Below are 27,687 nucleotides of genomic sequence, written 5' to 3'. Positions count from 1 at the left end.
CATCAGGAATGTGAGCACTCATGTTGAAAAAGCACAAGCCTGCAACAGAATTTAACACAGATGGCTAATGACAGGTTTCCACTGGCTGATTTCAAATTCTGCAGAGTCTCTGTTTCTCTTGCTTTCTTCCAGCCCTGCCCTCTTGATCAATACAGACAGAGACACAGTCACGTTTTCCTAGCAACCACTTTCAGGAATTTGCACACATATACAGGGACAAATCCCTTTCTTGTAAAATTCTTATGTAACTGTGTATTAAATTTGTATCCCATCTTTCCTTCAGGAGTTCAAGGTGGTATACACAGCACTGTCTTCTATTTTTCCCACAACAACTCTGCGAGGTAGGCTGGGCTGAGAGAAAATGATGGCCTAAAGCCTCCAGGGTGAGGATGAACTAGAATCTGAGCCTCCCCACTCCTAGTCCAATACTTTACTACACCACTCTGATAAAATAATCAGGGACTATCATTTTCAAAATGTAATGGGGGGAGGGGTATATTGATTGAATACATGCCATCAAGTTGTTGACTCTTAGCAACCATATAGATTGATTTTCTCCATGATGATCTGTAACCTGGCCCTTCAGCACTTCTAACAGTGCACTCATCGCCACTGTAACTGAGTCCATCCATCTTGCTGCTGGTTGCCCTCTTCTTCTCTTTCCTTCCACCTTTCCCAGCATTAGAGGCTTTTCCAGACAGCTGGGTCTCTGCATGTGTCTGAAGTAGGATAATTTAAGCCTGGTCATTTGTGCCTCGAGTGAGAACTCTAGATTGACTTGTTCAATGATCCATTTGTTTGCTTTCTTGGCTATCCACAAGATTCTCAGGAGTCTTCTCCAATGCCAAAGTTCAAAGCACCAATACTTTTCCTATCCTGCTTCTTCAAAGTCCAGCTTTCGCTTCCATAGAATGTCACAGGGAATCCCATGGCTTGCACAATTCTGATCTTTGTATATATATAGGCACATCACGGCACCTGAATATCTTTTCCAAGGCCTTCATGGCTGCTCTAACAAGTGCTATTCTGTGGTGTATTTCTTGACTGCTTCTTCCTTTACTGTTGATGGTTGATCCTAAAAGGCAGATACTATCTACCATTTCAATATTTTCATTATAAATTCTAAAGCCTGTTGTCATTAGTGTAGTCTTCTTTATATTTAATTTAGTCCTTGTGCTCCTTGAATTTTATTACTAGATCTTGTGGATCCTTTGCATTTTCAGCTATTATCGTAGTGTCCTCAGCATAATGTAGGTTATTGATGTTTCTTCCTATTTTAAAACCATGCTCATCTTTTACCAATCCAGCTTCCCTTAATATATATTGGCATATAGGTTGAATAAATAAGGGGGGTATATTTATTTATTTATTATCAAACTTGTATGCCACCCATCTCCCCCAACGAGTGACTCTGGGCGGCTCACAATAATAAAAAAGAAAAAACACAAGTCCCTCCAACCATGGATAAAATCTATAAATAATTAAAAAACATATATTAAAAATGCCCTAAAACCTCCTATAATTTTTAGCCCTAAAAACCTGCAAGATGCTGGAAGGGGGGGGCAAACCCATCACCCCACCAGCCATCTCCACAGGTGCGGGCCCCCCTCCGGCCCCCAGGCCTTCTGGCAGAGCCAGGATTTAATCCCTTTCCTGAAGGCCATGAGGGAGGGGGCACACCAGATCTCAGGAGGCAGGATGTTCCATAGGGTGGGAGCTGCAGCAGAAAAGGCTCTCTGCCTAGACCCTACCAATCAAAATTCCTTGACTGGTGGGGTCTGCAACCTGCCCCTTCTGCTGGACCGAGTGGGGAGGGCTGAAATGACTGGGGCGAGGCGGTTCCTCAGATAACCTGGTCCTGTGCCATGAAGAGCTTTAAAGGTGATGACCAACACCTTGAATTGGACCCAGAAACAAACTGGTAACCAATGCAGCTCGCGCAACAGCAGTGTTATATGTGCCCTCCTAGGGGCATTGAGAACTGTCCGCGCCACCGCATTCTGCACCAGCTGTAGCTTCCGGATACTCTTCAAGGGTAGCCCCATGTAGAGTGCATTACAGTAATCCAACCCGGAGGTGACCAGGGCATGAGTGATTGTGCGGAGGTCCTCCTGATCCAGGAAGGGGCGTAACTGCCGCACAACACGAAGTCATGCAAAGGCTCTCCTAGCCACGACTGCCACCTGCTCTTCGAGCAGGAGTCGTGAGTCCAGGAGAACCCCCAGATTACACACCGGGTCTGTCTGGGGTAGTGCAACCCCGTCAAGAACCAAAGATGACAAGCTCCTAGATCTTGAGGCTCCCTGTATCCACAGCCACTCCGTCTTACCAGGGTTCAGCTGAAGCTTGTTGTCCCCCATCCAGGCCCCCACAGCCTCCAGGCACCATGAGAGGGCAGTCACAGCATCACTTAAGGCACCTGGGATGGAGATGTATAATTGGGTATCATCAGCATACTGATGATACCTCACCCCATGGTGCCGGATGATCTCACCCAGCAGTTTCATATAGATGTTAAATAGGAGCGGTGAAAGCACTGACCCCTGTGGCACCCCACAAAGTAGGAACCAGGGGCTGGACCTCTCGCTCCCTATCAACACCGATTGGGTTCGGCCTTGGAGAAAGGAGCTGAACCAGCACAACATTGTGCCACCCAGCCCCAACTCCTGCAGCCAACCCAAAAGGATACCATGGTCGATGGTATCGAAAGCTGCCGAGAGGTCAAGAAGAGCAAGGATGGATGCACTCCCCCCATCCCGCTCTCACCAGAGATCATCTAAAGTGCGACCAATGCTGTTTCTGTCCCATAACCGGGCCTGAATCCTGACTGATAGGGGTCCAGATAATCTGTTTCCTCCAGGATCCTCTGAAGTTGCCGTGCGACCACCTTTTCCACCACCTTCCCTAAAAAGGGGAGATTGGAGACTGGACGAAAATTGTCCAGGAGGGTGGGGTCTAGCAACGGTTTCTTGAGGAGTGGGCAGACCAAAGCCTCTTTGAAAGGCTTCGGAAACACCCCCTCCTGCAAGGATGAATTAACCACCACCAGAACCCACCCTAAGGTCACCTCCTTGGTAGCTTTAACTAACCAGGAGGGACAAAGATCTAAACCACAGGTGGTCGCACTGACAGCCCTAAGGACCCTGTCCACTTCCTCAGGGGCAACAGGATCAAACCATTCCCAGATAACTGGGCAAGAACGCTCCCTGGGCAACTCCCTGGACCTGCTCCACGCTTGGCTTCTAACTGAGAATGTTTCTGAGTGATTTTATCCATCAGGTGTTCAGCAAATTCCTCTGCATGACCCTGCAAGTAGTCCTCCGCCCCCCCTTTTCCCAGGACCCGGGTGACCCTAAACAGGGCTGCAGGGCGACACTCTGAGGATGCAATAAGAGTGGAGAAATGTTGACGTTTCACCGCCCTTACCGCCACTAGGTAGGCCTTAATAGCAGCTCTAACCCGTGTTCGATCTGATTCGTCCCCAGTTTTCCGCCAGCGGCGCTCTAGACGTCTCTTAGCCCTTTTCAGCTCCCTCAACTCCTCCGTGAACCATGGGGAGCGCCGGGGGTGATGGGCCAAGAGAGGATGCACAGGTGCGATCCTGTCCAAGGCCGCAGCCGCCTCCTTGTTCCAGGCTGCGGCCAGAGCCTCTGCTGGGCCGTGCAGCAAGGCCTCAGGAACAACCCCCAGCTCCCTTTGGGACCCATGCGGGTCCATCAGTCACTGGGGGCAGACCGTTTGAATAGGTCCCACCTTCCTGCGGAGGGGGGCAGCATAGGAGAATCCTGCCGCCACCAGGGAGTGATCTGACCATGGCAGGGGGGTTAATATAAAATCCCCCACCAGATCACGCTGTCACTGCTCCGACAAGAAAACCATGTCTGGGGTGTGACCACTGTCCCGGGTCGGGCCGTCGATGATCTGGGATAGGCCCACGGCTGCCATGGTAGCCATGAACTCCCGAGCCGCCTCCAAGGCCAACCCCAGGGATGGCTGATTAAAGTCCCCCAAGACCATAAGTCCAGGGAACTCCACTGCCAACCCTGAGATGGCCTCCAGCAGCTCAGGCAGGGAGGCTACTATGCAGCAGGGAGGCTGGTACACTAGCAGCACTCCCAACTGATCCCGTGTGCCCAACCTCAGAAACAGGGTCTCACATCCAGTCACTTGTGGAGCAGGGCCCCTGAAGGCCAATAGGGATTCCCTGATGACCACTGCCACTCCCCCTCCCCTGCCCTGGGGTCTCGGCTGGTGCCAAACCCTAAACCCGACTGGACACAATTCCGAGAGGGCTACTCCCCCCTCTGTGCCAGCCAGGTCTTGGTGATGCACGCCAGGTCTCGGTGATGCACGCCAGGTCAGCCTGCTCCTCCCCAATAAGATCGTGAATAAGGAGGGCCTTATTATTGACTGACCTGGCGTTCAGCAGCAACAGTCGAAAGCCCGGGCCTCTGTAGGCCTGCTAACCAGGGTCTGGGCTTGAGCTCTGAGGGCCGGAACATGCCACTGGTATAATGCATTGGGGGCGTCTTCCCCTGAAACGGCCTGCCCTCTGGCTCCCGCCATACTGCCCCATGCCCGTCACCACCTGAATGCCCGCCCTAAACGCCCCGAGGTCCTCCTCCCCCCCCTCCAGGCCTTCAACTTAAGGGGCCCGCCATACCACCCACCACACACGGTACAGCCTTGTCTCACTCCTTTGCCAACCTGGAGCCAGTCTGTTTTACCCTCCTCTGTCCATACTCTGGCTTCCTGAGCTGCTTATAAGTCTCTCATGAGGACAATGAGATGTTCTGGGATTCCCATTTTTCTGAGCACTCTGTATGTGTTTGTGTATACACACACGCACAATTTTTACAAAGGCTTGTAGAGACAAGGTGTTTTATATCTAACTAGCTTGGCAAACATTTTTCCTTTTCTTAATGGACATAACAGATTATCACTCAATCATGGCAACGCAGCTGGAACAGAAAGGCCTTTTGATTCCGTATTTTCAAATGGTCAAATGAGGCCTTGATGGAATGACTCAGTCTAGATTGCCTTTCCATACAAATTGGCTACATTAACATGGTGCTGAGCTTCTGTTAAACTTTTCATGGTTGATCCTTGAGAGATAAAACTTACAGATAATATAATGTGCCAAGCATTTGGGACTCCCTGTCTAAAACATAGATGGGAAAGCTCAACTAAAGATATAAATTCTCATTTATCCGTTTTTTCTTGTTTATCCTCCCACCCCCAATCCTTTTGGTTTGTTTTCTGGGGGGAAATGAAATATTTCCTTTTAAAAAAATACATAAACTGAAAAAAATAAAATAAATTGCCCTTTGTCTGAAAATACTTATACTAAATCAAACAAAAATTAGCACGGGTAGTACTTGTTTATCTCAATGCAGGAAAAAGTTTAATGTTATGAGTATATGGAAATAATAAAATGATAAAAATAACTCAGAAGTAGAAACTAATGACTATTACAGTACACTAGACACAAAAGACTGATTAGAAAAAAAAATCATGTGGAAAACTCCTTTTTCTCCGTTTTTTTTAATTCTAAAAAGTGGCATTCAATAGTTATACAATACAGTGAATTATATATATTAACCCTCTGCCTGTTTATTTCCCCAAACAAGGGAAAATGAAGAGTTGGGTTTACGCAATGTATATATATTTGCCACAAAAAATAAAAATAAAAAGTTCAATCCATTTATTGATAAAGATTTTCTGAATAAATATACTTGTTTTGGAAGAGGGTTGATTAAAAAGAAGCCTTCAGTAGAATTTGTATGAATATGTTGAAATTATTTGCGATGAAACAGAAGTGAAGGAATACAGAAAGGAAAATTTTAAAGTTTGCATGAGGATGACAGTAATATGTTAAAGAGTGGAATTGCAAGAAATGCTATAATTATTAATATACAATAAAAATGGTGAAAAGGAAGTCATAAATGCTGTGAGAATGGTAAAAAATGGTAATGCTGCAAGCATGGATGGTGTAACTGGAGAAATGTTAAAAAATGGATGTGATTTGCTTATGAAGTTGCTATGAGATTACTTCTATACCTGACAATTGAGAAAATATACATATACAAAGGGAAAGATAGAAAGATTGAATGCAAAAGCTATAAGGGATTAGTTTGTTTGGAAGGTACTAGACAAAATTCTGATCAAAAAAATATAAAAGGTCACAAGCAACAAAATTTGAAAAGTGCAGGGTGGCTTTAGGCCATGGGGTATGCAGACCAGATTTCTGCTCTTCAGCCAGTCTTTGACAAATATATGTTAGGGAAAAAAAGTTTATTGAATTTATTGTTGATTTTTAAAAAGTGTATAGGCATACATTATTCAATATTTTGTATGAATATATATTGAAGATTAGTTCTGAATAAGATAAGAGCAGTATATGATGGCAGTAAAGCATGAGTGAGAACAAATGGAATGCTTAACAAATTGTTGAACACTGAGCAGGAAATAAGGCAAGGATATATGGTCTCCCCGTGATTGCTTAATATATTTATGGATAAATATATAAGGAATTCCTCTGGTGAGGTTAGAGGTGTATTGATTGGAGACATAAATGAATGTGTACTTTTGTATGCAGACACTGCCTTATTAGCTGAGAACCCAAATGATTTGCAGTGAATGTTATATAGACTGATGAGGCAATGAGGAGTATAGTTCTGAAGATTAATGCATTAAAGACCAAGCAGGAAAAATGGAATGATCAATTACAATTTACATATAAAAGCCTTGCATTATCTCCTCTATTTCTTCATCTAAGTTATTAATGTTAAGAAGTACAAAACCACAGATTGAATTCTGAGGCATTCCCATTTGATAGTTTACTTCAGCTTTATGAGGAGCCATTGATGAGCTCTCTTTGAGTATGACTTTCAGAGCAACTGTGTACCACTTCTGCCATACCATCCAGCTCATACTTAACTTGTTTGATAATCAAAATGAGTGTTAAATATTTTACTGAAATCAAGATAAATTACATCTACAACATTACCACAATCTACTAAGGATTAAATGAAATAGTCTGGGTTGCATTTGACAAATCTTGTTCCTGATTTGCATTTATAACAACATATTTAGGGCATGGTAGAGGATTAGCCCAATCCCTGTTTCCTTTGAAGAATGTCCATGATTAATATTTCTCATCTTGAGGAAGAGTCAGTCAACAGGCTTGCTGGGAATCCAATGTTGGATTGCTTCTTCTAAGATTGGAGCTTTGATTCCAATCTTGGAGGAGAAAATCAAAAAAATTTCATGGTCCCTAGGACACCAATCATTTGGAGGTTCTTTTATCATTGGAAATCTCCAATTATTCATCAATATGAGGAATGACCATGCTCTACTTCAATATGAGAATTATAAGGGAGGACAAGGTAGGACATAAGACATCTGAAACTTTGTGCAAAAATCAGCAATTTGATCTACTGCTAGAAGCACTTAGCTCCAAACCCTAGTTTAGTGGGTAGCATTGGACAGATACTGATCTAAAATAAAGATATAGTAATTGCCACTTCTACCTCAGAGCTGTTTCAGAAATGAAACTAATATGGAAAATCTGAATCTTGGGGACAGAATGAACGTCCTTTAAATAAACTAGCAGACTGTTTTCCCCTTATCTCCTTATGACTGTAATAAGAAGCAGCACTCAATGCAATATTGCTATCATCTGCAATAGAATGCAAAAAAAGGAAGATCTCCATCTGAAGCCCCAAAGTCATGGTATTGTCATGTTCCCAAGGATATCCTCCCTTCTGCCCTGCAAATCCAAAGAAATAGAACCAGCTTAATACAGCTTCTCTTAATACTATAGTCTGCAAACAGTATCGTGGAGTATCCTAGAAGAAGAGCTCTCATCTATTTATTAGAAAGCATGAGCTATGAACCCACAACCATGATGAAATGAAACCCAGAGGGTTCATCTGCTAGATAAGCAATCCTGGGTATTAGAGCTTGTTGATGCTAGTCAAGATGAAAAAGCTGTTCACCTGATTCACCTCAGATCCCCCACAATTCCTATTAATCTAACATAAGCTTCTGATAGACAGGCAGATGGTCACACACACCCAAACACACAGACCCTGTAGTACATATAAAAGAAAGCCAAATAAACTTCATAGGGCCGCATGATGACTACAAGGTTCTACACCTCCAAACTGCATATTACATTTTCATGTTTACAAATGGTTGGGAAAAATGAATGCTGCCCCATACAAGCCACATCTGACATTAAAAAAAGAGGGCTATGTGCATAATAATATAAAATATCATTTCATAAGTAACATCAACAATCTCTTATTTTTGTACTTTGAAATGTCCAAAAAAACAAGCAGCAGTTTGTAGTTGGCACTGGCTTTCACATAGTGACATATCAGTTGGGAAACAGTTTGCCTTTTGCAGATACAAGTGGCAAGAAATCATTTTAAAAATTAAAGAGCAAAAATATTGTAAGATCTCTGCATCTTACAAGAATTCTAGAAACTCAATACTGAAATATAGTATTGGTGTACTCATTCAAAATCAAATCAAATCAAATCCCTCAAAGATTTCAAAGCTCAAAGTTTTTCTCCCAGAAATCTCACAATATTCTAGGTTAGAACAGCAAAATCTCAAAATATTTGTGTTCTGTACAAGATTTTGGCCAAGAATGTTAATAATTATTTTAATTTGGAGCTTTACATCTATTTTGTGCATCTTGAAAGCAAAGTCCATGGATTTTTTAAATGAATGCATTTCATAATGAGCATTTTGTTTTCTATATTAAAATCTACATATCATTATGACATTATAATATTTACTAACTCCTCCCCAGGAGATGTATCTCCCTACTGCTCTTGCTTCAATGCTAGAGTGATTTTAATACCTTGTTGATCTCATTTTAAAAATGTACAAATATCTCTAAATAGAATAACAGAATGTTTGGGACCACACCATAAGATATATATATATATACAGTAATACATGAAAAAACCTCTTAAGATTGTTTTTAAAGTTCTATTCCAGAAATAAATGAAAACAAACTGAACAAGCAGGGTAAAAATAAAACAAGCAGCTTTATGGGAGGGGAAGGGAGGCACAAGATTCCTAAATATCAAAGAATCTATTGTTGGTGGTGGTGGTGGTTGCATAGTCAGCCAGATGTTTCAACTGGATTTGACATTTTTATCCACCTATCAAGTCCTTCCCAAGGCCCTGGGATAGGTAGATGTTGTCTGATGGTGTTAAAGGTATTGTCGCAGAATGTAAGCTGTTCCAAGTAAAGCTGTCTTTTGCAATTGACTGATGGTGATTTTGTCAAATGCTGATTGTGTTCAAGTGGTGTTCCAGATGTTTCGGGATTGCACCTAAGGCACCTATTACTATTGGTACTATCTTTGCTTTCTTTTGCCACAGTTGTTCTACTTTTATTTCCAGGTCTATTTGCATCATGTTTTGTGATTTTCTCCAGTTCTTTCTCTTCTCTTCTGCTGTTTCCAGGTACTGCAATGTCCACTATCCAGACTTTTTGTCTTTCTTATCAACAATTGTTAAGTCTGGGGTGTTGTGTGGCAGGTGCTTCTCTCTTTGAATTCTGAAGTCCCAGAGCACTTTAGCTTCTTCAGTTTCTATTACTTTGTCTGTTTTGTGGTCCCACCAGTTCATTATTATTTTTAAAAAATCTGTATATTAAAGCTATCAGAGACAGGTGATCTGACAGAATGACATTTGTTACTAACTAGATTTCTGTATATTAAATACAAAAAACGTATACAGTGAGACTCTTCTGTTCACAGAAATACAGATGGCCACCTTGCTCTATCCATCTTACTGGAATATTTTCAGTGTAAGTTGAAGAATCATAGAGATTTTTTGTGTGTGTTTACTCATTCACTATTTACTTGAAACTTGCCAGAATGGAATTCCAGGCAGTAGCCCTAGTTATTTTTGTGCATAACATTTGCTTCTCCACCAATGTTGTGGTCACTGTGTATTAATTCCCATGCTGGCTACAGTTGGTTTGAAAATACAGTCAGGGTAACTAATCCTTCACTCTTAATCTTTGCATATAAAAAAGCTCTACGTCTCACACAAGCCAGCAGCACTACATTTCCACAACTCAAATACTAGCAGGAAAATATTTACTGATGAGGGGGTCTTGGCTTTTTTTTTTTAACTCTGTTCATCTGCCACCATTTATCTGCTGTAATTATTATATTTTTACGCCTCCTTTATATATATATATATACATACATACACACACACACACACACAAATGACATATACACACACATCACACATACATATGCATATACATATATTTGATCAACTCAAGGCAGAAACATACGTAATACACATGCCAAAGCCATGTTTTTCTAAAACTCAAGATTGATGAATTAGGCATTTTTGCAGCGTCTACTAAATGCTTTGAGTTAGTAGAGAGGAATAAGGTTGTTTAAAGTGAACAACAAAAATGGTATCTTGCAGACCAAACACCAGGGCAGGGGCCAATGCCACGGGGGGGGGGCCCTATCTAACAGCTGGGATCCAGCAGATGCCAGGCCTGCTTTCAAGGCATTTGCTATGAAATTCTCTCACTAAAGTGTCTGCCAAAAGTAATTATTGCAGTTCTTTAGAAGGAGCATTAGTGAGTTTTAAACAGCCAACAGTTGAATTAATTAGTTAGCAATGGCTTTGTAAGGCTATTTATATTCTTTATAACTGGAGAGGAAAATAAGAGAAAGAGAGGAACTTTCAATGATATCCTTTTAAAAGTGAGTATGAATATTTAAATAAATATGTAGTAACATTTGATAATGACTTCTAAAAGTGGGTTCCACTGAATTCAGTATGGCTTACTCTCAAATAAGAGCATATAGAAGAATATTCTTACTAAACCAACAAGTTTCAAATCCCAAATGACCAAATCCCTATGACCAATTCTACTCTCACTGTATCTTAGTTTGGGTTCAGGAAATCTCTTCACACTACCACCATCAAGCTTCAACAATGGTTTGTTGGATAAGCTACAACTGTCTAGGTACTAATATTCTAGGCAATAAATCAGGAGGGGCAAGCTGAGATCCTGGCTCCAAGCACCTTTTTTGCAGCCCTGCCAAAACATGATTACCAAATATTCACAATCAATGACATAGCCCTCACTGCCTTGTCCACAGCAGCCTTCATTCCCCTAACAATTTTATTATCACTGCCCAGAGTTCCATTGGTAGATGAGAAACTATATAAATGTCTTAAATAAACAAAATGTGCCACCCCCTCGCCTCCAAAAGGTTGTCTGCCATTATTATAAAAAAAGCTTTATAAACTGTAATGGTTGGGTTCATATATTACATTAACATCAAACGAACCACACTACAGTTTAGCATGATATGTAAACCCAGATAATATCTGTACTCAGAAGAATCACTATATACTCCTACTCAGCTTTAGAAATTATTTATGTGTTCAGTTTCCATACTACTGCAATCTGCTATGGATTCCTGGTTGATCATAAAAACAATGCAAAATTAAAGCATGGGATGTATGATTTAAAAAAAATATAGGGAGAAAATATTGAAAATTTTAGGAATTCAATATCTGCAGGTACCATATAACAAAAGTAGCAAAAATCTAGAACACGTACATCTCACTGTATTCGAATGACATGATGCTCTGATTTGAGATAAGCTGCACTGATTCCTTTAATTACTGTCTCCTGCTCTACCTGCCCACTCAATTGTCCTGTCCCTCAGCTCCATGCATCAACATAAACATTCAAGCCAACCTAACAGATAGGGTTTCTCAGCAGCATGTTTCTACAACACTACTGATGCTCAGGAGATTACAAGGGTTGAAGTGATGCAATACTAAGTGGTTATGCTACACGTAAGCACACATATCTGTTTCACCAGCAATATGCATTGTTTTGACAATAGGCCAACCAAGCCAGGATCAGATTATTTTAGAATGATCAATCCAAGTCTGGCTACATTTTTTTTTCAATGATGACAATGTCCATAATTAAGAAAACACCTGAGGGATATGCATATGCTCCCGGGGTAATTTTTATTTCTTTCAACCTGGCCATATCTCAGTTCAACAGTGAATCTCAATTAGACATCAAGAAAACCATTTTATGAAGAAAAAGATGGTCACTGAACCCAGATACACAAGTCCCACAGTAAAAGTAACTCTTTCATTATAGATCTTGGTGCCTGGGAGAATAGGGAGGAGGCCTGGTCCCAAGATGAAGAGAATGCAACAGTATTCATAAATGACCTTGGGAATACTCACTTAAAAGAAAGAAGCCTAATTGCTACTGTTTATGACACAATTAGTATGTCAACAAGTTTTACTCTGTGAAATACGGAGCATGCACAAAGAAATCTATGACCTTTTTAAGCAAGCCACCTTTTTCTATTAAGGGTTTTTAAAATCTTTTCCCACTCAATTTCTTCACATAATTAGAAACTTAAGTATCTTCTTGAAAACTTCTCTTGACAATGCCCAAAGGTACAGATTTTCCTCTCCTCACATAGAGTACTATAAATACATTAATATACCATAAACAGAATCTTCAACTATAAATGCATCAGATGACCGATACAACTTCAAAATACACACAAAGGCATAATAACCAGAAATTAATAAAAAACAGAATTAAAAAACAGCACATAACTATAGCAGCTCAGGTCTGCAATATGTAAGTCAAATGTCAGGTAATGTTTATGTTAAACACAATGAATTTAATCAGAGGTTAGAGAACACATTCATTTATTATACTTATTACATATATATATATATATATGTATATACATACATACACACACACACACACACACACACACACACACCCCGTATCCAACAATACAAACTTCTTCTGGTAATTTGTTAGACCCTGTAAACAAGCAGTCTCCTAGAAATGTTCTATTAAGTGGAAGGGAATCATTGAGTTCTTGAATCTGAATGCAAAATTCCAGCTCACAGCATTCTCAGAAGTACTATGGAAAGTAAAATGAACCACAAAAATCTTAAATCTTATGTGTTATATTGGTGGGAAAGGTTCAGAGCAGATAAGGATTTCGAGTGTCTAGACAAGATGACTGCAGAGCTTTGATACATGGAATGTTTAAAAAAGGAAGAACAAACATTTTTATTATTACTGTGGCATGTTAATTTGTAAACTATAGAAACTGACTTCTTAAAGTATTGCAATCTTTTTTTCCTTGTTGTTGTTTAATTTTCCCAAAGAATGGGAATTTGAATTATTGCATTCATTATCCACTGGTAAATATTCCCACTATAGCAGTTTGGCACATGTACATTTTTCCAGTTTTCCCATTATTTAAAATCCAGGGCATCCTTACATCTAAATTATCCATATTTTGAACACTGGTTCTTGGAAATCTAATTCACATTATTTAGTTTTCTTTCATTTTATTATTATAAATCTAGCTCTATAAAAATGATCATGTTGTATTTTTAATGGAAAGAAAATGTTTGAACAACTAAATCCTGTCTTGATAGTACTAAAGTGAACACCTTACTTATAATTATCTGGGCTTCAATATTGGTTTTGTGCATATTCAGTACTCACATCTATCTTCTATTCATTAAAATATTACAAATAGTGCCCATTTTACACTTGAGTTAACTGGAGCCCACTAGACTCTAAAGAGTTGAAAAAGTCTTTAAAGTACTTCATTTACTGATCAATTTCTTTTATAATTTTTCCACCCATGCTGTGTAAGATTTTGCTCAGTCCCACAATACTCATAAGGAGAGTGTGATAAATTGTGCCACAGTTTTTGAAGCCAACACTGCAGGCATTGATTGTATAAGTGGTTTTTTTCTGAGAAGTCTTGCTCCCTTTCACCTCTACCTTCTTCTCCCAAATGTGTCTCACATCTTTCTTTTTAAAGTTCCATATATAAAACATATCATTAGCCTTTATTCCCTGTGGTTGATATTGGAACACTCCCTGGCTGATACGTTTTCTGCTTATTTGAGGATGGAGGCATTCTGGAGGAAAGGCCTATGCTCCAATTCTAACATTTGATGGATGATTAATTGGGTAACAATTTCATATGAAGCCTTTTATTACTACCTAATATTCCCTCACCTATAATGAGCACTTGTAGAGGCTCCAAAGCACCAACATATTCTTGGCAGTTCAGACTGATTTCTTAATCATATTCAAAATATTGCACAACTATTGCACTCCACCTTAACTGAGATTTTACAGAACCTCAAAGTCACACAAAGTTAAAGCAGATACATGTCTTTTCCCCTACAAAAAAAAAAAAAAAGGATATATAAATTGATATTTTGAAACACTGCTAGGAGAAACATCTATTTTAGTGTTTATGTACCAAGTCAAGTCCCACAATGCAAATCTTTTACCTTAGAGACATACTTTCATCCCCAATATTCCCTTTGTTTTTTAATAAGCACCTGATAGCATATCGTTTTTGAAAATTATCAATATCATTAGTAGGTCAGTCATTATTTTACTATATAGTACCCTAAGAAGTAGGACCAAGTCAGATTACTTCTTCCAAATTGTCCATTCTTCATGCAGAGAGTGAGATGACTATCTATCTCTGAACAACTGACAGCCACTTCTTTACTTTACCATTACACCATGTCATTTTATTGGAATCTCATGATTTTGTGAATGAAGGTGATAAAATACCTAAATAGCTCCCACATGCCTGTCAGTGACTAGCATATCAAGCAAAGGAGATATAGATCAGTTGGAAGCTGCAGGTAAATACAGAAAAAAAACTGAGAAGATTTGAAGCTATGCCAAAGACTACAGTCTCAAACATCTTAATCACTGTCTGCAGTTTTCCAAGGGCCACCAACCTGCATTTCTTAATAAATAAATACCCCAGTTCTCAAAACATTAAAATATTCTGTAACAAAACTAACAGACCAAATAATAAGTTCTCCGCATCCATGGAATCATAGAAACTCATGATGCTCTTTCCAAAATTCAATGTACCAATGTTTGGTTATGGTTAAAGCCAGGGTGTAGAATCTATAGCATTCTGCTTAACTGCAATGTCAGCAGTCTCAGCTAGATGGGCCACAGGGAGGAATGCTGGCATTCTCATTCAGCTATATCTAAAGGCCTTCTCCATTTCTGGTCAGAGGATCAGATTAGGACTGGGGTACCCCAGGTTCAAATAGCCCCCATACACTGCAGTCATAACATATGCAGTGCAGTTATGGCCTAGATAATGGCTAGGTTCACATAATGCATTAAGCCATGGATTATTTAATTATGATTTGTGGCACAAATGTTCACAAAGCAGTAAAACGTTTATGATTATTTACAAATATATCTGGATAACTTTATGCTAGAAACAAACTACATTATGCCCTAATTCAATGAGTAACCCAGCCATTCTGTCTTATCCTAATCTACTTCACAGGGCTGTTATGAGGATAAAGTACAAGTAACAGTAACAATGAACATCTGTTTGAATCATGAACTGAGACATATCTTTGCAATCAGAATCTTTTCAGCCTAGCCACTCTATGTATCTGATGAATTTTAAAGCTTAAAATTTGTTAGTCAGAAAAGGTCTACCAGACTCCACCTGATTTTTTGCCACCATAGACTAACATGGTCCTCCTCCTGCAATTTTATCTATAGTTAAATGTTGCAATGAATTCAGGTCTGACAAACCAAAAAGTAGCTCTCAGAGTGACCTACCGTGTGAGGGTTGTCGTAGTAGACAGCGATGGAGGAGAGTCTTGGAGAGACGCTGCAGCTCTCTGTAAAAAGCCTTCCGCAGTCACCATAAGGCCCCACCTGGAATTTGTATGCCACAGTGATATTGCCAATGGGGGGCAAGCCAGCATTCACAATTACTTCTGTGAACAGTCCCGAATAAACAGCAAAGCCGAAGAGCGTCAGCAGCAGAAGTGCCACCAATGCCACAAACAATCCAATTAGCAGCCAGTCCGTCATGACTTCTGGTGCCTCCAATGTTCAGATATTAACTAATGACAAGAGATGAGACCAAAGATTACTGAATGCAGATCCTCACTGCTTTTCTCCATATGCTAGGACTTACAGTGAAACAGAAGAGTTAAAAGGGATTCTTTCTACAATTCATAATATTCTTTGTGAATCCTGCTTTGGATATAAACCCCTCTGTGGGATGGGACTAGGATAGTCCCTCTCTCTGGTTTTTTTTACCCACCCCATCAGATCTGGCAAGAAGAATGTGCTCCTGGTCCTGTCAATTAAAGAGTGTCATCTGGTGGGAGCCAGGAAGTGCCTTTTCTGTTGCAGTACCTGTTCTTTGAAACCCCATTCCACCCACCCAAAATTAGGTTGGGCCCAATCCTGCTGGCCTTTCTGAAAGCTCTTAAGATTCAGCTCTTCTCACAGGCATGGAGGTCAGAAGACAGTTGAGCTGATGAGGTGTTGTTAATGTGGTTTAACAAGAACCGTGGATTCTTTGGGCAAGGAGCTAGTTAAAAGAATTATTAAACAATAGTAGAAAAAGAAATCTGTACCTGATTTACAGCAATACACTGTTGTTGTGTTGTCTGTGAACATTAATATCTGAATCAGTTTTCTATTTTGTCTATTTGACCAATGCCAAGGAAGACGACTTTGGAAATACAGTCAATATTTCTGGTGTTGATATGTTTATGACTTCATTTTCCAGGGCATTTTTTCTTTTTCTTTTCTTTCTCTTTATAAGCATAATTATTTTGAAATTAGCACTGCTTCTTTTAATTTGAAGCTCATTTTAACAAACATTTGTGGACAGCAAATGTCAGTTACTTCTGAATGTCTGTTAAATACAAAATATATCACTGCAGCAATTTACATCATTTGTGTAATGATGTCATTACACACAAATGACAAATCACTTAAGGTTAAAAATTAACATAATTTTAGCTGCTAGGTCAGGACTATTTCAGATACAACAGACATCTACCCATTACCTCCAAAGTCCACTATTTGGAGGTCAGTTAAATCAAGGTTTCAATGTATTACTCATTAATATTATACCATGCATTTATATTTTTCAGCTGTTAATTGATTTAGCACAATAAAATTATTTTTAAAACCTTTATGAATCCATCTTAATTTTTGAAAATTAATTCAGATATGGACCTTTAATGAAAAAACCTACTCGGAAATTCCACATCAACAACTGTTGTTCAGCAACAATTCTTGGTTGACTAAGAATAGAAGTCATACCCTAGTGCATATTGCAAAGAGCATTCATTGACTTGCTACTATCTACTTTGATGAGATTAATGAAAGACAAAAGCAGCCAAGAAAAGGAAATCTTCCCTTGAAAAAATGTCAGAATAGTATCTTATTGGGAAAAAATGTGATGCCCTTCTCCTATCCCTATAGATTTGCGCACAAACAGCTTCCTGTACTAAACATGCAAGGCTCCTAATAAACTGAACATTTATATCATTATGTTTCTAATTCTCAAAACCTTCAAGGAAAGGCTCAGAAATATAGCATCAAAAAAGTGACTATATAAATATCAAGACTTTGTTATAGTCCTCAACAAACTGATTTGGAATAGCTGATTGTTAACACAAATAAAGTTACTGAATGTTGTTTGATAATCTAATCATCATGTCTTAAATTAGCAGACAGTGGATGATTGCATCATTGAGCCTTTAAGTGTGAAATTATCTCTTGATTCAGCTCTCCCCTGTTCCTCCCATTTCACATTTTAAATGCCAATAAATTTAATGTATTCTTCACGAGTTGGAACTCCCTTAAGCTTGTCTGTTCCATTAGTCTACTACAGGGCCAGGCAATTCAATGCCCTCTGGATGTTTCAAATTTCATCAGCTCCAGCCAGTATGGCTAATGGGATTATAGGAATTGTCATCCAAAATACTAGGAGAACATTGGGATGCCAACTCGCGTAACTCCATTTTGAAGAGTCAAACTACATATTAAATTCAAAGATGTATGGAACCCAACATTACTGCCACTTCTCTACCTACCAAAATAAAAATTCGTGATGTGACAATGTGGAGAGAGAAGTAGCAGCACTGGAAGGGTGAAAAGATGTCTAATTCAGACCCCATCAACTCATATATGTATTGCAAATTATACCATTTTTCAAGCTGCTTTTATCCCTGCAAGATTCCAAGTGGTGTTTTTATAGTTTTGAGCACACAAGTGGAATCCTGCAGAAAAGCAGTTGGGGAGAGAAAAGAATTAAACATACCTGCTTCTTTCTCCAAACTGTCCTCTCCAAAGCAATCTTCAGGAAAAGGGAAGAGAATGAAAAAAGTAGTTACATCAATTTGCAAAATTCTACAGTAAGGATTCTAAAACAGTAAAAAATGTGATTTAATTTTGATTTATGACACACAGTACTCCAAACACCAAGTGAAATGTGTGTGCATAAAAAATGTATAAACTTAATATTAATTTCATTTCTTCAAATTAACAGATTGCCTAACACACTGCATGCTCTTGTTTGAGAGCATTTAACAATACATTTGACTAATTCTAATATTTGACCCATATTTTTTTTTTAGATTAACAGAATAAATTTTGTAGGTAGCAAGGGTTTTGCATCTACGTGAAAGCTGACATGATTATCTGGGAGTGATTCACACAATTTTTGGGCAAATCATGAATTCAGAAAAATGCCTGGAAAAAAATCCTGCATGTAGTGAATCAGTCACTACCTGAAGGCCAAATAATTCATGAGGCAGCAATACACACATCTGACCTATCACTGTTGGATGCCACCATGAATGTGTGAATGAGCCTATCTTGAAAGTACAGTCTTGATAAATTTATCATTCAATATAGCCCTTAGGCTCAAGAGAAGTATCAATATGATATTGAATCTCAAAGCAATCATGCATAACGTAGTATTTCTTGAAGCTGAGATCTGTCTACCCTTTCATTCTTTTTTCAGAAATTTCATAATTTGAGACCAACACTTCCTCCAGTAATAAACACTTTGGTCTTACCTGAAGAATTATCACAGTAGACTGCCTAGCAAAAGCAATAGCTCATGGTCTTTCACAAGGTCCTCTGATTCAATATTTGCTTTTCTGAAAAAGAAATTAAAACTTTACTGAAGTAGCCTGATTTCATAATTTCTAATTTTACATTAGAGCACCAAGGCTCTACGGTGTTTCACTGCTGGGAGCAAAAAAGCCAGTAAGAATGGAAATGGATAAACATTCCTCCTTCTTCCTGGGGAAAGGGGGAGAGATCACCTTTGCTCATATCAAGAGAATGAAAATTATGCCTATGTGAGAGTTCCTTTTCAGAGAGTGATGGGAGGAGGAGAGTTTAGAGAGGAGAGCGATTACAGTATATTCTTTCAAACCATAACCTCCTATCATTTCTGATCCACCACTGTGGATGAAACCAGAGGCATTCAAAGAGATCTCAGGGAAGCAAATGACGAAAGCAGCATTGTACCCTCAAGACTCAATCCCACCCCCTTTTGTTTGCATATTGTGACATCACATGCACATACAAAAAGGGTGGAGCTTGCATCATGACAGCACAATGCTGCTTGCATCATTTTATTGAAAGCATCAGATCCTGCAGATTCCTCTGAATGAAATACAGCAGATTGGTACCAAGAAGAAAGGCATACCAGCTATAACAAGGAGAGGCCATTACAGTCTTGACTATCCTCCAGGTAAAAGCTACAACTTGGTAATGATAGGAGCCTTCATCTGGAAGCAGCCCAGATCCAATAGAATTCTATTTAGCTTCCCAATAAATTTGATTATTTATTTATGACACTAGTTACATCATCCCATAACAAAGTTTCTGGGCAGCTTCCACTACACATACATAAAATCCTAAATAAAAATATAGTCAAAGGCAATAGAAATTAAAAGCATAAAGTTCAACAAACAGATCTCAGTATATAGAAAAAAAATGTTTCCCTGGGAAGCCCTCTAGAATGATATCAAACAAGATTCTCTAGAAACTATTCTGAAACCGGGTTGTTCCAACTTAAAAATCTCTCTCCTTCATAATTATTACAGCTATTATTACAGCTTCAAAAATTTTGTTTAAAAAAGAGAAGTCCTTCAGACACTGAGCATGAACATACCTCCCTGTTATTCATTAAAGTAGCCCACACTGTAAAGCACACTTGGGATAAAAATTGCAACTGCTTTAAACATCGCATTAACTTTAATGATTCAACTTTTGAAGCAGCAGGGTTTTTTTTCAAGCTCACACAGATGCCTGGGGGAAAAAAAAGTAGAACAGCTTTAATGATAAACAGAGATGTATTCTGCTCATAGGAGGTCCAAAACATTTCTTCAGAATCATTTTCAAAGTGCACACATTTTCATAATTATCCACTTTACTTCAAAACAGAGGGGGGTTCCGGAACAGAGACTCCAGGGAAGACCTTACAATCTCTTATAAACTGATGGAAGAAAGCTGCTTTCAGGCAGCCTGATCTCAAGCCAAACAGAACAGCTGACAAGTCACAGGCAGCCCTATTCCAGCTGATAAGCTAGCAGTTCTAATTTTGACCAATAGCATTTTCCCATTCAACTATTTTTAAAGAAGGCCCCAAATACAAGACTTTACAATAACTGAAGCAAAAGAATACCAGGAAACCTAGGCAAGTGGGACCAAATAACTCATTCTACACCTACCAAATCTGGGCTGCAAAAATGCAGATGACCACTAAATTGCAGCAAAGAATTAGAGCATTCTGTATCTCTTTGTTGATATCTAATGATTATCTGGATTTCTGTAGCCCAGATCCAGTTGCTCTACCTCAGTATGGCAAATGGTTCAACTGGAAAAAGTGCTTCAAGTCAACTACTGACAGTGGCAGATCAATAAGAATGCCTGATTGCAAACCAGACCTTTTGGCAGGAATGTTATCTCCCAAAATGGTATTTGCTCTTACAAAGGGTCTACAGTCCACCCTTTCCCTTCTGTTATGTCAATGAAAGGCTATGTGTAGGAGACATGGAAAGGTGAGTTTCTTAATCCTTTCCCTATTCACCAATTTCTCCTGCAGTCACTTTTAAATGTTTTGTTCCCAACTAAGCTCCAAAACCACAAGTGAAATTCATTTAGGAAAGGATTGGGTGGAGAGTATTATTTATATGTGCCTATCTGCCCATACAACTTTCAAGGCAGCCTACAGCAATAAAATATATTTTTTTAAATGTAAGAATAAAAACAAGACAATTAAAATCAAGACAAAATTTACAAACATGGTTAGTACTCATAAATTCCATTATGCTCTCCACCCCCAACAAAACTGACCATGGCATATTGCATCCATGGCCAAGGACATCTGTACCCAGAAGGCAGGTTTCTAAGCATGGTCACATTCCAAATCAGGGAGGAAAGATAAATCAGATGCACAAACAGATATGGAGATATCTACCTTTCCTGAATTGCCTTCAGCGTATTTGGATACCTATGCAAACTTGATTCCTACTGCATATCTAAACAGCAAATGGGGGCAGACATATCTAAAAACACAACCAATTTACACCAATGGTTCCAGATTCAGAAATAATACACAAGTTGTTTTTGCATAGATCTCCTAAGTAGAAACATAGACAAGTAAGATTAAAATGACAAGCAATGTTCACTCTGTCTTGTTCCTTTGCCTTCATTTCTGGGGAAAAATATCCAGGCCGCACATAAGCACAAGATGACTTTTGCTATCTCAGACCAGAAGTCACTATAATCCAGCATCCTGTTTACCCCTCTGGCAAGTGGCTTATTAGATGATTCTAGGACACCCAGAAGCAAGACATTAAAAAATACCAAAGGAGGCACCGCTGAAAACTGCATATTTTTTTCCTAAAGCTAGTTGTATTTATATTGTAATTACAAGTGCATCAGCCCATATTATCAGATTACATTTAAAGGTTACACCTGAGTATGCTTAATTAGGAGTAAGTATGATTAAATTCATGGGGTTATTTCTGGGTAAGCATGATATATATCTATAGCACAGTCAAATTTTTGCATTTAATTGGTGGTTTCAAAAATTCTAAAACTGGAAAGGGTTAAATATGGAGCTATTTAATATCACACATGAAATATCTCTGGAGATACTTTAATGTCTTTATAAGCGACAAGAACAGCAGTGGCTCCAAACATGTTCCTAGGTCTAAATCAGAATAAAATGGTACTGCCCCATACAGCAAACTACCAATTACATTATTGTCTGTCATAAATGCCCCAGCAGGTGGCTGTGTTCGCTGACTTCATCTGGCCTCAGAGGTTCGGTAGAATAGGATCAAGTTACCTGGATGGGAAGCTACCAGGAAATACCAGGACTGTAGACCAGACTGGGAAGTTGAAAAACATCCCAGATGTAGGCAATGGCAAATCGCTTTCATATTGTTCTGAAGAAAAGGATATGGGTTGTTAATTAAGATACCAGGAATGGAAGCCAATTTGAAGGTGATTTTACTGTACTGTCAGAGACAATAAAGTCACAGGTATCATGCCATAAATCATCCATTGAAATATCAGAAACTGCTGGTTCTCCTATTCTGCCCTTTTGAACTTAACAGTGCCTTCTCCTTCTTAACAAACTGGATCTACCTAGGGATGAAGAAAGAAAGTTAGTTCTTAAACAGCAAATACCCACAGTTCTCTAATTTATGTTGAGACTATACCTTTCAAAAACTCAAAATTATTTCAAGAATGCAAGATTTCAAAATAATATTTGAGCAACAGAAAGTGAGGAACTGTTTTTGTGGGACAACTCTAGGCCCGCATCTCTCTATCCACAAGTTAGAGGAGAACACTAAGCCTCTCTTCAGGTTCTGGACAACACAAGGGTAAGTACATAACAATACCCCCAGGGTATTTGAGACCTGATCCTACCCAGGTTTGCATTTCACACAAGATATATAAATGACCTCAGACAATACCCGTTTTGATGCACCATTTAAACAGTGGCAGAAGGATGTAGCAAGGGGAAAAAACGAGTTAAATATAAGGTGTTACAGGATGCAAAGGAAAGAGAAGGATTAGGTTTACTTGATTTGAAATTGTATTTTGCAGCTTGCTGTTTGGTTTGGATGAAAGAGTGAGTGCTGCTGAGAAATAGAAGACTTTTGGAGTTAGAAGAACATGACCTGAGATTTGGGTGACATGGGTATCTGTGGTACAACAAAGTCAAGGTTAATGTGGATTTCAAAAATCATTATGTTAGACATGCCATATTGAGAATATGGAATAGATACAAATCCAGTTTGTGCCTGAAAATATCTTTGTGACTTTCAGCACAAGAAGCGTTTTATAGACAAGAAATAATAGACAAACACAGGTGGCTAACTTCTCATGAGATATTAGAGTTTTGTCAAGGGGAATACAAAATAAAACCAAGAGAAGAACTGGTGGCAGAGAGACATAGTTGCCACTAGTTTTCTTATTTACAGTTATTAGAAAGATTTAAATTAGACGAAAGAGTTTATGGCTTTGAACATTTAAGACTGAGTTTGAAATGGAATTATATACGACTGATGAACATGCAATTGCTAAAATGTATAAACTTCTATTGAAATTAGAAACAGAAGAAAAACAAGTGAAAGAATGTATGATAAAGTGGACTAAAAAATTTGGTTATAATATACAGGTGGAACAATGGGAAAATATGTGGTTGAAAGGATTGAAATATAATCTTAAAGATATTTTTATAAAATGATGTACCGTTGGTATATGTCACCAGAGAAATTGTTTAGAATGTATAAAGGCACTTCAAATTTATGTTGGAAATGTGAACAAGAAAGGACATTTTATCATGCTTGATGGACATGTAAAAAAGCTAGAATTTTTTTTTCTAGGATTTTAAAGATTAATATACAATTGAGATCAGAATCTTTCTTTTTGGACTGATGGACAAATAGTTGGAAAAAAGTTATAGAACTTTGTTTTTGTATATAACTGCAGCAAGATCATTGTATGCACTAAGATGGAAAGATTCGGCAATACCAACAATGAAGGAATTGATGAAGATGACGGAACTCACTGAGATGGCCAAAGTGACTTCTTTGATTAGAGAAAAGACAATATATACATTTATTGCTGACTGGAAACCTCTTATGGACTTTTTGCGGAAAACAGAAAAAAATGAACTTATGATTTATGGTTTTGATGATTAGACAGAATAGATTATAGAAAGAAGAGAGACATGTTGTAACTTTAGAGAAAGAGGTAATTGTACTTATAACCGCTTAAAGAAGACAGGAAGCCACTTCTTTGTATCTTTTTCTTTCTTTTCTATTTTTTTTCCTTTCTTGCACTTTTAGCTTTCTCTTCGATTTCTTTTTTTTCCCTTCCTTACTTTATATTAAGTTTGCATTAGCTTTTATCTTCCTTTTTAAAACTTTTAAAAGAGATATTTAAATGATCCACTTCAGCATGTCATGTGATCTGTTCCACAGAGACACCAAAAAGTCTTCCTTCCATACCCGGACCGGATCTACAACTTTCTTAGTCCAGCAGAGTGGTTATATCATATCTTGTGATTGTCTACAAATGTTTAGGTCCTTATGGCTTCTCTGACAGGAGTGGCAGGATGCCATTTCACATAATTAAATTTATAAAAATAGAAAGGCAAAATCCTAGTTCTTCAAGTTACAATTATAATTCCAGTGTGATATGAAATTACACTGTTTACCATTGATTAAATAATATAAAGTCTGCACAGATGGTAACTCCCAGTGTATTTATTCTTCCTGAATTTATTTTTAATTCTTAAATCTGGGAAGTGAAAATCAGGGACACAGAGGATAAACTCTCCAAACTCTCCAAACATACTACCTTCCCCATATACCAAGAAAAATTTTACTTTATGAAAAAATGAGACAGACAATATTACTACAACACGGAAATGCTGCTGCCCATGGCCATTTGAAAATGAAAACTACAAAATCATGTTTATCTTTTTCTCTTCAATGAGCTATTTTGTTTCTCTCCGCTGAGCTTGTTTATTTTACCAGCATTCTACTTCCTGGTTCATGTGTACCGGCTTGATGAGATCACCATGCTCGTGCCCAATTTCCAAGGATGGAATGTACATTTACAACTATTCCTTAAAGAACTAGGACTGCTTTTACTGAACCTCTGAAATACGCTTTCTTTACAAGCAATTTAGCTAACAGGTGAACACATTGCTTTGGAAAAACAGAAAGACCAAATATGTGGTATCTGCAGAGACTTGCATGAAAAGAGAGCTTTCTTTTTCTTTTTCTTTTAGAGGCTATCCTCTGTTTGTGATGACCCCAGTGCTCAGTGTAATCATCTATTTGTGTCAAGGCAACTGCTGGTAAAGACAACTACCAGAATGGAATGAGCCCTTGGGACTAGTCCAAAACGTGATCCAAATAGCAGGTCTGGTTAAAAGCCAGTTTAGTAGCAATCACTCACCTGTTTTTCCGACCCAAACATTTTTCCACCCAGGCGTAATCTATGATTTTAAGTGCACTTACAATCTTATTCCTAAAGCCTTAAACTACTGAACCACAGAAAAGTAAGAAAGGAGTCATTTGAATTATGTTTTATCAACTAAATCCTCCCTGCATCTACCAACATTTAAGCTCACAGTATTTGAAATTGTGCAATGTTTACTTATCTTTCAACATTTCATCTTAGTGTGGCAAGGGAATGAGTGAGAAACTTGGTGTTTAAATCAAACCAATGTTTTCATTCTGTATCCTCCAAAGAAAAGTTCTAGAGCAAGAGGAAAAACCTTACAAATAAACCAAAATGTTTTTAAAAAGAACAGAGAGTTATTAATGATGAAGACATATAATAGGATAGGATTAGGTATATCATCAAATTAAAGCTATATACACTCATTTAAAAGTCAGATCAACTGAACTAAGAATAATTTACATATAAGTGGTGCATATTTCCAAGTAAGCATGCAAAAAATAACTTAAATAGATGCATGAATTAAAATTTTAGATTGATAGTGAAAATGGGATGTTAATTAGTTTCATAATTAAAATTGCTGAGTCTCTTTCTGGGAAAATCCTATTCCTCTAACAGATTTATGACTACCAGAATTTCAGGTATAAATGTTTTATCAGGATGTAGATAAGATGACAGTTTAACATTTTAAAATATTCTGTATTACTGCTTGTTACGTTGCTATGTTATGAAAAGCACAAGAGCCTACTGTTAACAGTGTGCAAACCATATCTTACATACATTAATGATATTATAATGGTATCTACAAAAATACAAAACTGTTTATAAATGAAGATTGGGGATTCACACAAGTTAACAAGAAAGTCAAAAACTGAAAGCCCAAGGAGGTCCTAATTTACATATCATTTCTTTGGTTCTTCCTCAGATGGTCTACTGTAAAAATAAACTCAAGATTGGTAAACTATTGAGTTTTTGTTTGCTTGCTTTCTAACAAAAGTTCTTATCCCAGAGCGTGATCCATTCCCTCCACGTCCAAGGTATCGTCCAGTCTTTAAAGCAGCCAGGCCCAATATGTGAATCTTTCCCTCAGCAGCGTTCAGGAAAAGTGACAGCCAACTATTTCTGCTCCCCCTATAACCTGATAGTCCCAGCTGGGCTCTTGTTGATATTCAGACAAACGGCTTCTAACCCTTTTGCATCTTCCTCCAAGAGCCCCAAAGGCTCAGTTTTCCTCTTCGGAAACGCCTCCCTGAGTTCATCCCAGCCCCCCCCCCCCCCGGGAACCCACAGGACCACCGGCTCATAGACCATCCTCCCCTCGGATCCCTGGGTCGCTCCCCATCCATCGCCCGCCTGTGTCACCTTCGCCGCCCACGACCTCGCTCCAAGGGCCGGGGACAGAGGGCAGTCCCGCCAGGCCGACCCTCCAGCCCCACTCCCCCTCTGCCCAGCAACGACCCTTTCGCCCATCTGACACCCAGACTAACAAAAATAAGCCACCCAGATTCTGCCGCGATCAACTTGGGATCTGGCCCTTCAGGCTTCACCTTCTCCCCCACCCCCCGGCTGCAGGATCCGGCGGCCGGGATCGCCTCCCTCCCCTCCCCTGCGCGGCCCCTCCCGCCCCTCCGACTCACCCCCCACAGCAGCGGGCAGCGGATCCGCCTCGGCGAGCAAGTGGCAGCTCCCAGCTCAGTCGCGGGCTGAGGAGGCTGCGCGCGGGGACGCGCCTGGTGAGGCGGCCGCCAAGCGCGTCCCCGCCCACCGCGCTGTCCACGTGCCCCGGCGGGGGCGCGCCGCGAGGAGCGGAACCCCGCGGGAGGCGGCCGCGAGCCTGTTCCGGCGCCAGCGGCCGCGTCGTTGGGGTGGGTTACGCCGGCGGGAGACCGAGAGATGGCAGATACAGCTCTCGGGGGAGGAGGCCTACCTGCCCACGCACCCCCCCCGCCCGCCCACCCGCCCGCGAGGGCGAGATGAGCGCGTGGCTGCGGAGCACAGGCTTTCGCCGGTCCCCGAAAAAGCAGGCTGGGGCTGCCGGCGGAGCCCCGCTGTGATGGGTTTGCGCCTTTTGCTCCGTGACTTAGCTGAAGCTTTCCCCCGCACTAGTGGGGGGAAAAATGGAAAACATTTATTTAGTGCCCGTTTCAAGGCTGTGGAACTCCATTCTATCCGGATGCAGTGTCAACTCCATTTTTTTGTGTGCTGAGCAGGCAGCAATTCAACAGGTGCCATTCCCACTGTCACCCTCTTGGAAAGAGCTGCACCGGTGG

At 39.5% G+C, this 27,687-nt stretch overlaps 1 protein-coding gene across 2 annotated transcripts in view; it reads right to left on the bottom strand.

Annotated features, from left to right (window-relative positions):
• TEX264 (testis expressed 264, ER-phagy receptor) overlaps nucleotides 1–27,203 on the bottom strand; it is a 192,114-nt gene extending 164,911 nt beyond the window's left edge. Inside the window, exons 1-4 of one of the 2 annotated variants that reach the window (XM_088134031.1) lie at nucleotides 27,055–27,203; nucleotides 18,985–19,068; nucleotides 18,225–18,260; nucleotides 15,713–16,002 (exon numbers count right to left, since the gene is read on the bottom strand). In XM_088134031.1, the coding sequence (XP_087990157.1) occupies nucleotides 15,713–15,970 (258 nt within the window). In that variant the 5' untranslated portion in view covers nucleotides 15,971–16,002; nucleotides 18,225–18,260; nucleotides 18,985–19,068; nucleotides 27,055–27,203. Of the gene's footprint in view, nucleotides 1–15,712; nucleotides 16,003–18,224; nucleotides 18,261–18,984; nucleotides 19,069–20,093; nucleotides 20,187–27,054 lie in introns of those variants that run through there. The other variant, XM_088134032.1, reaches the window with a different exon arrangement.
• Between the last annotated feature and the right edge of the window lie 484 nt (nucleotides 27,204–27,687).

Source organism: Python bivittatus, unplaced genomic scaffold (genome assembly GCF_059951505.1).
Source record: "Python bivittatus isolate LINGU-HERP-01145 unplaced genomic scaffold, Pbiv_v1 ctg000080_np1212, whole genome shotgun sequence".
NCBI classification, from domain to species: domain Eukaryota; kingdom Metazoa; phylum Chordata; class Lepidosauria; order Squamata; family Pythonidae; genus Python; species Python bivittatus.
This window is presented reverse-complemented; position numbering and strand designations above follow the sequence as displayed.